The sequence below is a fragment of the Balaenoptera acutorostrata genome, chromosome 8 (genome assembly GCF_949987535.1).
Source record: "Balaenoptera acutorostrata chromosome 8, mBalAcu1.1, whole genome shotgun sequence".
Lineage (NCBI taxonomy): Eukaryota > Metazoa > Chordata > Mammalia > Artiodactyla > Balaenopteridae > Balaenoptera > Balaenoptera acutorostrata.
In genome coordinates this window covers 84,093,505-84,106,255 of record NC_080071.1, presented here as the reverse complement: position 1 = coordinate 84,106,255, position 12,751 = coordinate 84,093,505, and the positions used below count along the sequence as shown (strand labels likewise).

The 12,751-nt window shown below is 39.6% G+C and overlaps 1 protein-coding gene across 2 annotated transcripts in view; it reads left to right on the top strand.

Moving 5' to 3' along the window:
- Window positions 1–226: 226 nt before the first annotated feature.
- Window positions 227–12,751, top strand: part of SPHKAP (SPHK1 interactor, AKAP domain containing) — a 152,098-nt gene continuing 139,573 nt past the window's right edge. For both annotated transcript variants that reach the window (XM_007166705.3, XM_007166704.3), the window contains exon 1: window positions 227–627. In XM_007166705.3, coding sequence (XP_007166767.1) covers window positions 596–627 — 32 coding nt within the window. In that variant the 5' untranslated portion in view covers window positions 227–595. The remainder of the gene's footprint in view (window positions 628–12,751) is intronic.

Here is a 12,751-nt window from a genome sequence, read left to right as displayed (position 1 = left end):
CATTGCTCTGAGTGATGAACCATTACATGGTAGAAGACAAATAAAGATAAAATTGAGAAAGGCAGCCAAAGGGGTGGTGCACGACCAGAGGGGAATGTAGGCATTGCCAGGAGTAGAGCCTGAATGTGGGAAAGTGGGTGAACAACTTCAGAGTTCAAACTGCTTTCCCAGAGAGAAAGAGAGAGAGAGAGGAGGGAACGAGACTTTGAGGCGGGGAGAGAGAAATTCTGTCGGAGTCACCTCTGCTGGGCACAGGGAGAGGCAGGGAAAACTCAGAAGGCGCCACTGGCAACGAAGACTGGAGTTGCCTAGGAGGAGGGCAGGAGCTTGGTAGGAGGGTTGGAGCTTTGGCCAAGCGCACTTGCAAGATCAGAGGGGACGCCTGGAAGGAGACTATCTGACGGTCGCAGGGTGCAACGCTTCCCCGCCCGGGCGGAGCGAGGCTCAGACAGCACCCTGCCGCGGTGGTCCCAGCCTGCGCGCCCCTGTGCCCGCGCGCGTCTGTCTCTGCGCTCTGGGAACCGGGTCCTAGCACCGCAGACTTCCCATCCCTCGCCCGCCCTTTCAGTCTTTCTTCTCAACGCGCCCATAGACAATGGATGGCAACTCCCTGCTCTCCACGCCAAGGTAAGACCTGCTTCCCCCTCTGCCCAACCCAATGCCCATCAATCTCCGTTCTCTGCTACGAGTCGCTCACGAACTTGCCCTGCGGGCGCCGCGGTCTGTGCGGGGCTCGCGAGGAAACCGAGGACCCTGAACTTACAATTAAGTCCGGCCGCGGCTGTGCAAGGAGCTCTGGGGAGATCGAGGTCCCTGTCAAGTGGCCCACCGGGAGCGGTGCTGGGTGAGCCTGCGAGCCAGAGCAGCTCAGGGTGGGAGAGAGCTCGTGTCAGCCTCTAGGGCGGGGGGCTGGGGAAGCCTGGAGCTTGGACTTTCTGTGGACCCAGCCTGGAGAGGTTTCGCGCCTTGTAGAGAGACAGGGTCCAAGGCAGGGATGAAAATAGGAGGGAGCAGGGCTAGGGTAAAGTACCCCTACCTCCCGTCCCTCTGGACCCGGGCGAGTGTCTGCGGTTGCTGGGCTGGGGAGAGAGAGATGGGAGCGATTGCCCCTAACGCCCGACCGACCTAGACTGCCCCCGACGGAGACCCTGGATAGAAAAGACCTCTGTCCGCTCCAGTCCCACCCGCCTCAGCTGCCCCCAACCTCCTGCCAGGCTGCGAGTTCCTCCTTAACATCTCTGGCCTCCAGCGTTCCCCGACCACACCAGCCCTGGGGTCCGCATACGGGGGAGTCGGGACCCCCACCTTAGACGCTGCCACGTGGCAGCAACATGTTTTCCCTGATTTGCGTTTCGTCCTGTCTCCTCTCCCTTTGCCTCTGCTCCGCGGTCCTTCCAACCCAGTCCTTTGCGAATCGAAGGAACCGATTTTAATGTTTCTACCCGCGTAAACCTCAGGGGTGAATTGAGGCGGTCACTGGTTGGGTTCCGCCAGCCGGGCAGGTGGCTTTTGCTCTCTTTGTGCTCCGCGCGGAGCGTGCGCATCGAGAGCGCAGGATGCTGCCGCCGGCACAGCCCCACCTTTCCTAGGCAAAAGGGGCTTCGTGTTGACCGTTCTGTCATCCCTTCCTTCCTCTTTTCCCCAAGCGAACATTTAGGCAGCGTCCCGCCGCGTATCAGGCACTGGGATAAACATATGAAGCTCGAATTCTCGGAGAGCACTTCAATCCAACATCCACAGGCTAAAGCACACACGGAGCTGGTACTACACTGCCGAGTAGTCGAGATGGGGGTGGGACTGGAGTGGGGAGTGGTAGAGGAGGACGGACACCGCTCTTCAACCCTGTTAAAGACTGCCATCTAGAGGCGCGAAGTATTTATATTCCGTAAGGAAATAGAGCTTTCCCAGCTCCGCAGGCATTTCCTCTTTGAGCATCCCTTCCCCGGCGGGCTAGCAAAGGGCTCTAAAAAGATTTCTAAGCGTGGCCTGAAGCTGCTCAAATCTCTGTGAAGCCAAACACGGTCAAACTACCACTAAGTCATTCCATTCCATCCTAATGCATGAAAAAGATAATAAGAACCACAGGAATACTTTTTAAAACTTCAGATAGATAGATGATAGATAGATAGATAGATAGATAGATAGATAGATAGATAGACGATAGATAGACAGTCATTATTTTTAAAGTGTGAGGCATTTGAAAGTCAAGCAGACTGGGGGTTCACTTTCTGCCCTGTCTGTTCTACAGCCTAAGGTCTTTAGAACTGAAATGGTGAGCTGTGTGGTTCCAACAGCCCAAGAGAGACATTTTCGATAGGAGAGTGCTTGCTCTAAATCCAGTTTTGCTGACCAATACGGTCGCGCTCGAATCGGGATTATATATCTATTCAAATGCTGAGACATTTTCTAAAATATTAGAAACACATTGTGCCAATAGCTCCTTAAAATTATTTCTCTTGCAGTACTCTAAAATGACCTTTTAAAGAGCAAACTAACTGCAGTGAAATTGCTCTGTATCTTGTAGTAGCCCGTAAAAATGTTAATATAGAATTAACATCAGCTGCAGCAAATTAAACCTTTTGAATATTACTGTTTATTCACCAAGACACGTCACATTTCTACAACTCAGTGTAATAATTCAGCTACTTTATTAGGGTCCTTATTCATATAAAAAGACTCAGTTCATTTTATCGCCTATTTCATTGACTACAAGAAATCCAATTTTCTTTCTATAATATTTAATTGATATGCCAAAAATGAGCTACAATTTTAAAACAGTGTGTAGAAATATTATATTCATTGTACCACTTGGCCACAAAACTTTGAAATTTAGATAATTGATGATGATACTTTATACAAACTTTTCAAGAAAATGGCAGTCAAGGGGAAAACTCAAATTGTTATAAATCAATATCTGTGTTGTCTAAATCTGAAATGTTTTCAGTATCTAATAAAATTAAGCTGGTGATTATAAATCACTGTTTCTCTTAAGAATTATAAAACAATTTGACACTCTAACAATTGGGCAGATATGACAAAATGATTTTGTAATATATCAAGTTAATTATGGAATATATTTTTGTGTTGGGTTTTAGATTTTAAATTTTCTAATGAATCAAAGATATAAATAACTAAAATTATAATCAAACAGTGTTCTGTGGAGATTGATCTTATAATTTTATTTTATGCATATACTTTAGAAATTTTGAAGGAAGGTTTTTTAAAAAGGAATTATTTATGGTTTTTTTAAGTTATCCCACTATATTACCTTACCTCTGTGAAAGCTCCAATGAGGTTTTACTTTGAATATTTTCATCTTTAAATGTGCAATGTTATGTGGATTACATTACAGATTTCTTAAAACCACTGTTTATCAAAGCTGGACGGTGTCTCAAAGAAGGAAGCTGAGCTGTGGAAGGATGAAATTTTCCTGTGTTAGTTGCATTGTAGACCCAGAACCCAAATGTTTTCTGACTAGTAGTCTAGTTCAAGGAAAAAAAAAAAAAAAAGGATTTTTTGTTTTGTTTTGTTTCTTTTAGATCTAAAAGTTTGGGTAAAGATTCTTTAGTCATCTCTTTTACAAAAAGTTTATTTGATTTTCTAAGGTTACATAACTAGGAATTATGAAAATAAAACAGAATCCAGGATTCTCACCCAGTGTGTTCTATTGCTGTAGTACATTGTACTACAATACATAGTTACCTCTTTTTTCTTTTTTTTAAATTTTATTTATTTATTTACTTATTTATGGCTGTGTTGGGTCTCCGTTTCTGGGCGAGGGCTTTCTCTAGTTGCGGCAGGTGGGGGCCACTCTTCATCGTGGTGCGCGGGCCTCTCACTATCGCGGCCTCTCTTGTTGCGGAGCACAGGCTCCAGATGCGCAGGCTCAGTAGCTGTGGCTCACGGTCCTAGTTACTCCGCGGAATGTGGGATCTTCCCAGACCAGGGCTCGAACCCGTGTCCCCTGCATTGGCAGGCAGATTCTCAACCACTGTGCCACCAGGGAAGCCCCCCATAGTTACCTCTTGCAAAAGGAAAGTCGGTCTCACTTACATTGGTAACTAGTGTGTGGATAGTAAAGTTGGTATTTTATTAAGTGTTATCCCATATATTAAATTATTTGATCATCACATCCCTGTGAGTTAATTATGACAGATATAATTGTCTCCACTTCCTTGTTGAAAAAATTGAAGTAAAAAGAAATTAAATGAAGAAAATAATTAGATTAAAAATCTACACAGTAGTATGTAGCAGAGCTAGGTTGTCTACAAAGTTCTTCTGACTTCAAGTTCAGTTTTCCTTTTTGTATTGATTGAAAATCCACACTTTATTTTAAATGGAGGTAGAGGGGAAGAGATCCTGGTGCACAGTTTGGACAAACGCTGGTATCATTAGAACACATGGGGGCAGTCTAAAAGCCAGATCTTCATTTAAAGCCAGCAAATGCTGAAAATACCACTTTTGCAAACAGAAATAATTTGTCACCTTGACCATATCTAAGCTTGAATTTGAAATTTAAGAAAGAAGCCTTCTCTTATTTCCTAAATCACTTGCATTTTTTATAATTTAGTTTTGTTCTTTTTATTCTGTTTGGCTTACTGGATTCTATTTCAGTAATAATGTCAGGTTTTTTTATTGGCGTATAGGTGATTTACAATGTTGTGTTAGTTTCAGGTGTACAGCAAAGTGATTCAGTTATACATATATCCATTCTTTTTCAGATACTTTTCCCACTTAGGTTATTACAGAATATTGAGTAGAATTCCCTGTGCTATACAGTAGGTCCTTGTTGATTATCTATTTTATATGTAGTAGTGTGTATATATGCTAATCCCAAACACCTAATTTCCCCCCTCCATGGCACTCTGAATGAAAAAAACATTAAAGACAGACTTTTGAAAAATAAGTATTTTGATTTAAATTTCCCATCAGTTTATTTTAACCAAGCCTAAGTTTAACCTAGCAATAAAACTAAAGCCCATCAGAATCAAAATTTTGTCTCTAAGAATGTTAGTTTTATGGGAAAAAAAACAAACTATTTTTTTAATGGGGAAACAACCCAATGCTATAAACTAAAGTCCTCCATCAACAACTTTTTATTGAAAGATTATCTGTTTTCAAATTTAAATTAAAAGAGGAATTCAAGAGCACATTTACATTTCTATTTTTCTATTTATCAGAAACTCTCAGAAAAAAATTAATCTATCACTCTTAGCGAGTTGGGGATCAGGGACAAATATCAGACTCTGTCTTAAATCTAAACTTGAGATTATTCTCTGTCTTGGAATGCATGTTCTTTACAAGACCAGTGCTGAAATGGCCACATTCCCCAATTTATAATTCTCAGGGAAACACTGCCCAGGAGGTGCTATTTATTATAGAGAAAGAAACTAGAAATTAGAAAGCCCTGGTGCTCAGGACTCTGAGATCCTACCTCGCTGAAGGGTAACAAATATCTGAAGAAGAGCTGGAAACTGTGAAGGCAGGTTCCCATAGAAACATTATAAAAAGTCCTGAAACCCACCATTTATGCTACTTTTCACACCCTGACACTTTTAGGGGCCCCTGATCTCCATCCCTGTGGTTCCTTTAGTAAAATATGTATCTGCTGCCAGATAATCAATGTGCAAATGAACTATTAGAACTCATCTCATTCACAAAGGGCACCTTCATCTAGTATTATTCATCTGAATGGAGTTTTACTCTGTGATTGAAGGTTACGGCTATAAGGAATTGTAAGGAGGGGAAGAGGAAAAAATGGTGTATTTGATATTGGGAGACTATTGGGAGATGTAGTGCTTAATGCTGTTCTGAACTTAACGGTTGTGACTGTGGAATTAATTGCTTGACTTGTTGATTCTCCGCCTCCTCCTGTTTACAATAACGTATACCCTACATATACTGATCTTCTGGGTCCTTTTCACTTCTAACCGTCTCTAATGCCATGACCTTTATTGTAGCAGTGACTCTCAACTGGGCATGATATGGATAAGCATCTCATTCTCTTGAAATATACAGGCAAAATCAAGGCATTAAAAAAAAAACAAAACAAAACCCGAAGCAACACTCACCCATCCAAAAGAAAGCCCAGTTCAGAGAATGGGTTAGTTTGTTTTTAAATCCCCATCAACCTGAGTTTCAGAATGAGCAAAACGTGGAGCAGAGCCCTCAACCAATCCATGATGGACACATAGGATGAGAAAGAAATAGACCTTTGTCATTTTAATCCCCTGGGATTTTGGAGTTGTTTGATTCTGCTGCATCACCTAGCCCACTGTGCCTTACCCTGTCACCTTCAGGGTTGAAATGGTAGGTGGTCTGATGGGCTGCTGACTCGCTTGTGAAGGTTTCCAAAGGATCTCACAGATTCTCTTCTTGCCCTGAACTTCAAAATATCCTCATCACTATCTGACAGTATATTCCTGGTGTAGTGATATAAGGATGGGGTTGGAGAAAGGGAGGAATGAAATTCACCCTAATTGTTGAATCAGTCAGGAACAAGGCCATATAGACCAGTTCTAGGCAATAACAATAAATACAGGGACCTGTAGGTCTCTCCTCCTAAGGACATGGAGTGCGAACTAGGAATCTCACTCATCCTGATATCAGTTCACACCCTGCCCATTTCACAGTCTCACACAACTGCTGCTATTTAAGGACATAGTAGGGCATCATCTACACATTTAACTCATGCAAATTCAATACTACACGTTCATTTTCCTTTTTTATTCTTCCATTTCTCTGGCTCTTTTTCATTATTAAAAATATGGTAAGCTTATATTTAACTTGTATTTCTATCACATACTGTATATTTTTATATAGTATGCACACACCAAAAAACAAAACTTTATTAGACTTTTTAGCAAAATCCAACATGCCATGATTTATAAGCTTCTTAAAGGATTTTCAAAGGTTATTTTGACTCCACACAATTTTCAAGACAGGCTATGACATTAGACCTGAAATCCCACATTAGCTGCTTCTCTGTTTCACAGTGATTGTCAAAACACTGATTTTGGTAACATGTCTCCATGAGAAGAGGAAGACTGGAGAGGCAATCAGGCAGCACTCTCTCCTGACACCTTCATGATTCTGGGATAGAGGAAGACCCAGTTCCTGCCCTCCTTGCATATCTTCTTGGTGGCAGTTGGGCTTTGTGAGGAAGGAGACATACTAGGAAGTTGATACCCAGCACCCTGCGACTAGATTCTCTTTTCATTTCCTGAGTGACCTCTCTCAGGGTAACCAAACGGATCAGTCCTCTTTCTGATTCTCAGCGCATTGACATGAAGGAGAGTTGACCCCTAACTTCTTAAAACAAGTTTTCCCTAATGAGAAATCTACCTACAAGATACGCCTTTTGAAATATCACATCCGTTTCTCTCTGTGCTGAGGAAATGGGAACCCATCGAGCATGGGATGTTGGAGCTCCAGAGGACATTGGTAATGGCCACCTTGCTCAGCCCTTTTCCTTTACAGATTAAAAAACTGAAGTCAAGAAAAGTTAAATGAATTAATCAAATCATACAATATTTATAGATAGGGCCAAGAATGAAATCCTGACCTCCTGATTCCTATACTTACCACTGCATTGGATTTATTAAAATAATAATAATAGTCAGCTCCAAAAAGTAGTTGGAAGCTCTTGGAATTTTGGGGTACAACAGAACTTGTCAATCACCTATGTCTAAATACCTTCCTTATTTTTCTTTAAGAAAAATAATATTTTTATGATTGCTCATGTCTCCATTTCACTTCAGCTGCCAGAAATGCCAGAAACAAGTTAAAAGTTTAATTATGATAACAGTGTAGGAGTTTACAACTTAAATATCTATGCTGTTTTTAACCAAGGTACTAACCTCTTGCCATAATGTCTATTTTCCTTAGCGGAGTTTTAACTCATGTTCGACCATTTTATTGTATATATATTTTCTGTTAGCTGTCATAAATTTTTAGTGGAACAAGATGGATATCCATTATTAAACCAATCATGCAGTCAATCAATCAGTTTCTTTATAAGCAATGCAAAAGAATAATGTTCCTCTGTATTAGAAGAATTAAATTGATTGTGACAAATTGGAACTCATATGTATCAATGGTCTATTCATATTTAATTAGACTTTCTTTGATGACAGACTGACTGTATCTGAAAAGTCATAAGCAGTTTCTTCAAAGTGATTATTAGATTATTAACATTAAAGTAAAACCAGCTGTTTTAGAATAAATGTAAAATAAAATGTGAAAGTTTTGTGGGATGTAATTCTCAATTACTTATTAAACATGATGTTACACATTTATTTTAAATGTATGTGGATACGTAATGAATATCAATTTGTATCAAGGGTATTATTACCTAAAAGTGCCATTTTTAGTTTGTACATTTTACATTTCAGACTACTTTGCTCAGGTATTAAAATGCGTTAAATAAAATAATAGGAATTTTTAAATATTTAGTTTTGCTTCCAAAGATACAAGGAGAATTGATCATTTTCTCCCATACTTCAGTTTTTTTTTTTTTTAATTAATTAATTTATTTATTTATTTATTTTTGGCTGTGTTGGGTCTTCGTTTCTGTGCGAGGGCTTTCTCCAGTTGCGGCAAGCGGGGGCCACTCTTCATCGCGGTGCGCGGGCCTCTCACTATCGCGGCCTCTCCTGTTGCGGAGCACAGGCTCCAGACGCACAGGCCCAGCAATTGTGGCTCACGGGCCCAGTTGCTCCGCGGCATGTGGGATCCTCCCAGACCAGGGCTCGAACCCGTGTCCCCTGCATTGGCAGGCAGACTCCCAACCACTGCGCCACCAGGGAAGCCCCCATACTTCCGTATTAACGTAAGTTAAACAACATACTTAGTTGTTTCTGTCCTAAAAATCTATAATTTTGAACATAATAAAAAGAACAGAATAAGAATTCAGTAAATGACTTCTGATACATTGGGCCTATGAATAGATTTATCTGTTCAATTACAGTTTGATCTGCCAGTTCTTCCACTTAATTTATGCAGACAAAAAAATTCAATAATTTATCTGGGTAATTCAGACCAAAAATCATATAAAAATGAAAAGTACTTGTCTACTTGAAAGGAAAGAATGAAACCTAGTGACTTGAATGCCATTTCATCATGTGAGGATAATTGGAACCTGGAAAGGGCACATAACTTTCCTACAGAGAAGACTAAACGTCATTAAATAGTGAACAAAATCTGTTTGATTAGAAATTTATCTTTAAGAATAATAAAATTTATAAAAATCAGTTCAATTTATCAATATTTTAAAAATAGAAAGTGTGAATTATGAAATAAACAAATAATGAATCTGGTGTTGATCGGATTGGAAGATCATAATTTTTCCTTTAAAGTTGTATGTTAACGTGGCACTTTCTGTCACAATATCATGAAGAATGTCAGTTCTGTAAATATATTCAGTAGCCTCATCAGTTGTGCCAATTGTTCTTTTAAGTCCGATTCTCAAATCAGTCCCCTGTGAAATATCTGTCATGTCACAAACCTCACTGATTTTCTCTTCCTCCGATTTTAACTGATCTCGCTCAGACAGACTCTCATTTGCCGACAGTTTGATATGTGATAAAGAGTTCTCCCACATCATTTTCTTCTCCTTTCTGAAACCGTGCATTTTATGCAAGATTTGCCATTTCGATTTATTAATGTTTTATTTAAATAAAACTCACGACATCTTAAATCACCAACAGGCAACTACCAAAGGTGTTGATGCCATGGGCAGAGATAAACACTCAAGTTAGGCGGGGAGGGATCCTTGCTGGAGAGTAATTGTGAGCTGTCAGTCCATTAGTTAGTGAAACTTTCGCTTTCTTACACAACCTTTTAACTGAAAAGACTGGAAAATGAATAACAAGGACACCTGATCTTTGGGAAGACAATTTCCAATGACTTTAAATTTACCAGATTTTCTCCATTGAAGGCACTGCTGAAAATCTTTTCCATTTTCCAAACATTATCTTATAGATGAGTGAATTATCTAATGAAGCAATGCAGGTACAATTGACTATTTCAAAAACCTCAAACAATCTGCTGGGAAATTCTCCACTGTAGTTAAGACTACAGAGGTCTTTCTGTTTCCAAAATATCTCACAATTATTAGTCCATTTTTAATATACAGGAAGTAATTTGAGTTGAATGAATGAAAAACACCAAACAGTGTTCCAAGATAAATGTCAATCCTTTTCTTCTCCCTTTCTATAAGACTACCTTGTTGATCAAAGTCTAAAAGGCAACAAGTATATCAATTGGATTAAAACCGTGTGGTAGGTCTTCTAACGGTGTCTGTGGTGACCAAGGCCTGGATGAAACAGATCCAGGTCTAATCCCTCACAGTCACCGAATCACTAATCCCTATAATGGGTCCCTTTATGCCTCTGAGGAGAGCAAAATAAATGCTACCACAGAAACAAGCTTTTTTGTGGAGGATTAGAGTCAAATGTAAGACAGATATAAGCCTTTAAAAACAAAATACATTCATTAATGTATTTATTTAGTACAGACAGACCACTCTCTGCATCTGTGGGTACTGCATCCTCAAATTCAACCAACTGCACATCCTGTACTATGTTTATGATCCAAAGCTTGTTGAATCTGTAGATGCAGAACCCACAGATAAGGAAGACCAACCTTGGGACCTGAGCATCTGTGGATTTTGGTATCTGAAGTGGGTCTTGGAACCATTCCCCCCCTCGGATAACGAGAGACAACTGAATTGTATATTTGAAAATTGCTAAAAGAGCAGATTTTAAAAGTTCTCACCACACACACAAAAAAATGGTAATTATGTAAACTGACGGACGTGTTAACTAACCTTATGGTGGTAACTATTTGGCAACATGTGCATATATCAAATCATATTACATTGTACATCTTAAATTTACACATTGTTATATACCAATTATATTTCAGAAAAGCTGGAAAAAAAATACTGCCTGCATTTGAAAACACTCATGTTGACCAATTATACTCATTATAATTAGGTACAGTTGTCTGTTCAGTATCTCTTATTCAATAAAGGAAGGAGAGGGGTATAAAATGAGAGGGAGAGAGAGAGAAGAAACAAATGTAAAAAATGGGGAGGGGCGGTGAGAATATGTCACTTAGGTACCTTAAGCTGCATCTTACATGGTGGGCACAAAAGCTGATGGAATTCAATCATAAATATTTTGCCCCTAACATGTGCTAAGTGTACAATAAATATAATTTTCTTTGTTTTTTAAAAAATCAATCCCTATCTATCTAGTCTCCATATGACTCAATCAGCTTAATAATCAATCTCAGTCATTAAAGGGACTCTCTTCCCCTCTCTACGATCTCACAAGAATCCAAACCTACCAGAAAAAATTGGGTAGTGTCTGTAATCCCCAATCTATCATTGTTTCTGATGATATCTTGTCTTCCACTGACACGCAATCACTTTCTGCTCACTTTAAAAGTGGGACAACAGGATCTTTGCTTTATCTCAGAGCCCTAATACTTAATGACTCAGCTTCTGTCAGCTCAACATAGCCATTCCTTCCAGAGTTCTACCACCTTCTCATGGCATTTACTCTAAGAAAGGCTGGGTTCCCTCTCTCTGTGGTTTCTACCAACCTCTATACCCTTCCTAGCTCCTGTTGCTTCTCAAAGTCAAGTTAGTATAGAAATACGTGATATATGTGTGCGACACAATCCCCGTTGTCAATATTAACAGTAAACAACTATTTTATTGAATTCTTTCCACTAAATATTGACAACTTTTGAGTGAATGCATGAATATAATTTATTAAAAATGGCCCATTTCGTGGTCTTGTTCAGGCTTAAACTAAGATAAAACTTACCAATAGATAATCAAGGGGAAGAATCTAACTGATTTGGTCAATTAGTATAATTCAAATCTAAGGGACTTTTCCATAAAGTAGTACCTATGTCATAATTAATTACTGAAATTCACCTAAATTCTCCAACTGAACTCTTCTGATTCTCAAATGCCGTTTTTAAAAGGCAGCAAGCATGAAAAGAGTTTCTCATTCTGGGGACCTACTTTTTTTCCCCTAACCTCATCTGTTTGGAATTAAAGTGCATAGAAACAGCCAGTCCCAGGCTCTGAAGAGTCTGATGCCTGACCCTACATGGCTCAAGAGTAATTTCTTAAAGAAAGAATATGAATGGTTTACAGCCAAAGTCTATCAAAAATAAAAACAGAGTGAATTCTTAGTAATTTTTAAACACCTTTCATCTTCTATTGACTCCTTCCCCTGGGTCACCATTTTTGTTCATGAATTGTACTTCTGAAGGAATATGAGTTTGACCCATGCTCTGATTTAATACAACATAGTAAATAGCAAACCCAGAATCATTTCTGCCTATGGTACTGGCTACCCTACAAACAAGACATTGCAACTGATTAACACATACTTAATAGAAGGGCACAAAAGCTTGGAGGTAAAGGTGGCAAGAACAAAGAATCAAAGGTTCTAATCAGGTGAAGTTTGTAAAATTGGATTAGGTGTCATGAGGATTTGTGCTTCTGAGCAAATATCTCATAAACCTTTTTTTTCTCACTGATGGCTGAAATTCATGTAGCAGGTGACAATTCAATCACTATCATTCTGAAGCAAAACAGCATTGTTTCTATATTGGACCAATTCAGTAGCCTCTCACTTACATCTACTGAGAATGCCTACAATGTCTCACATAGACTCACCCTTACCTTCCTATCCAACCTTTCCTTGGCTTACATTCTCCTTCACTG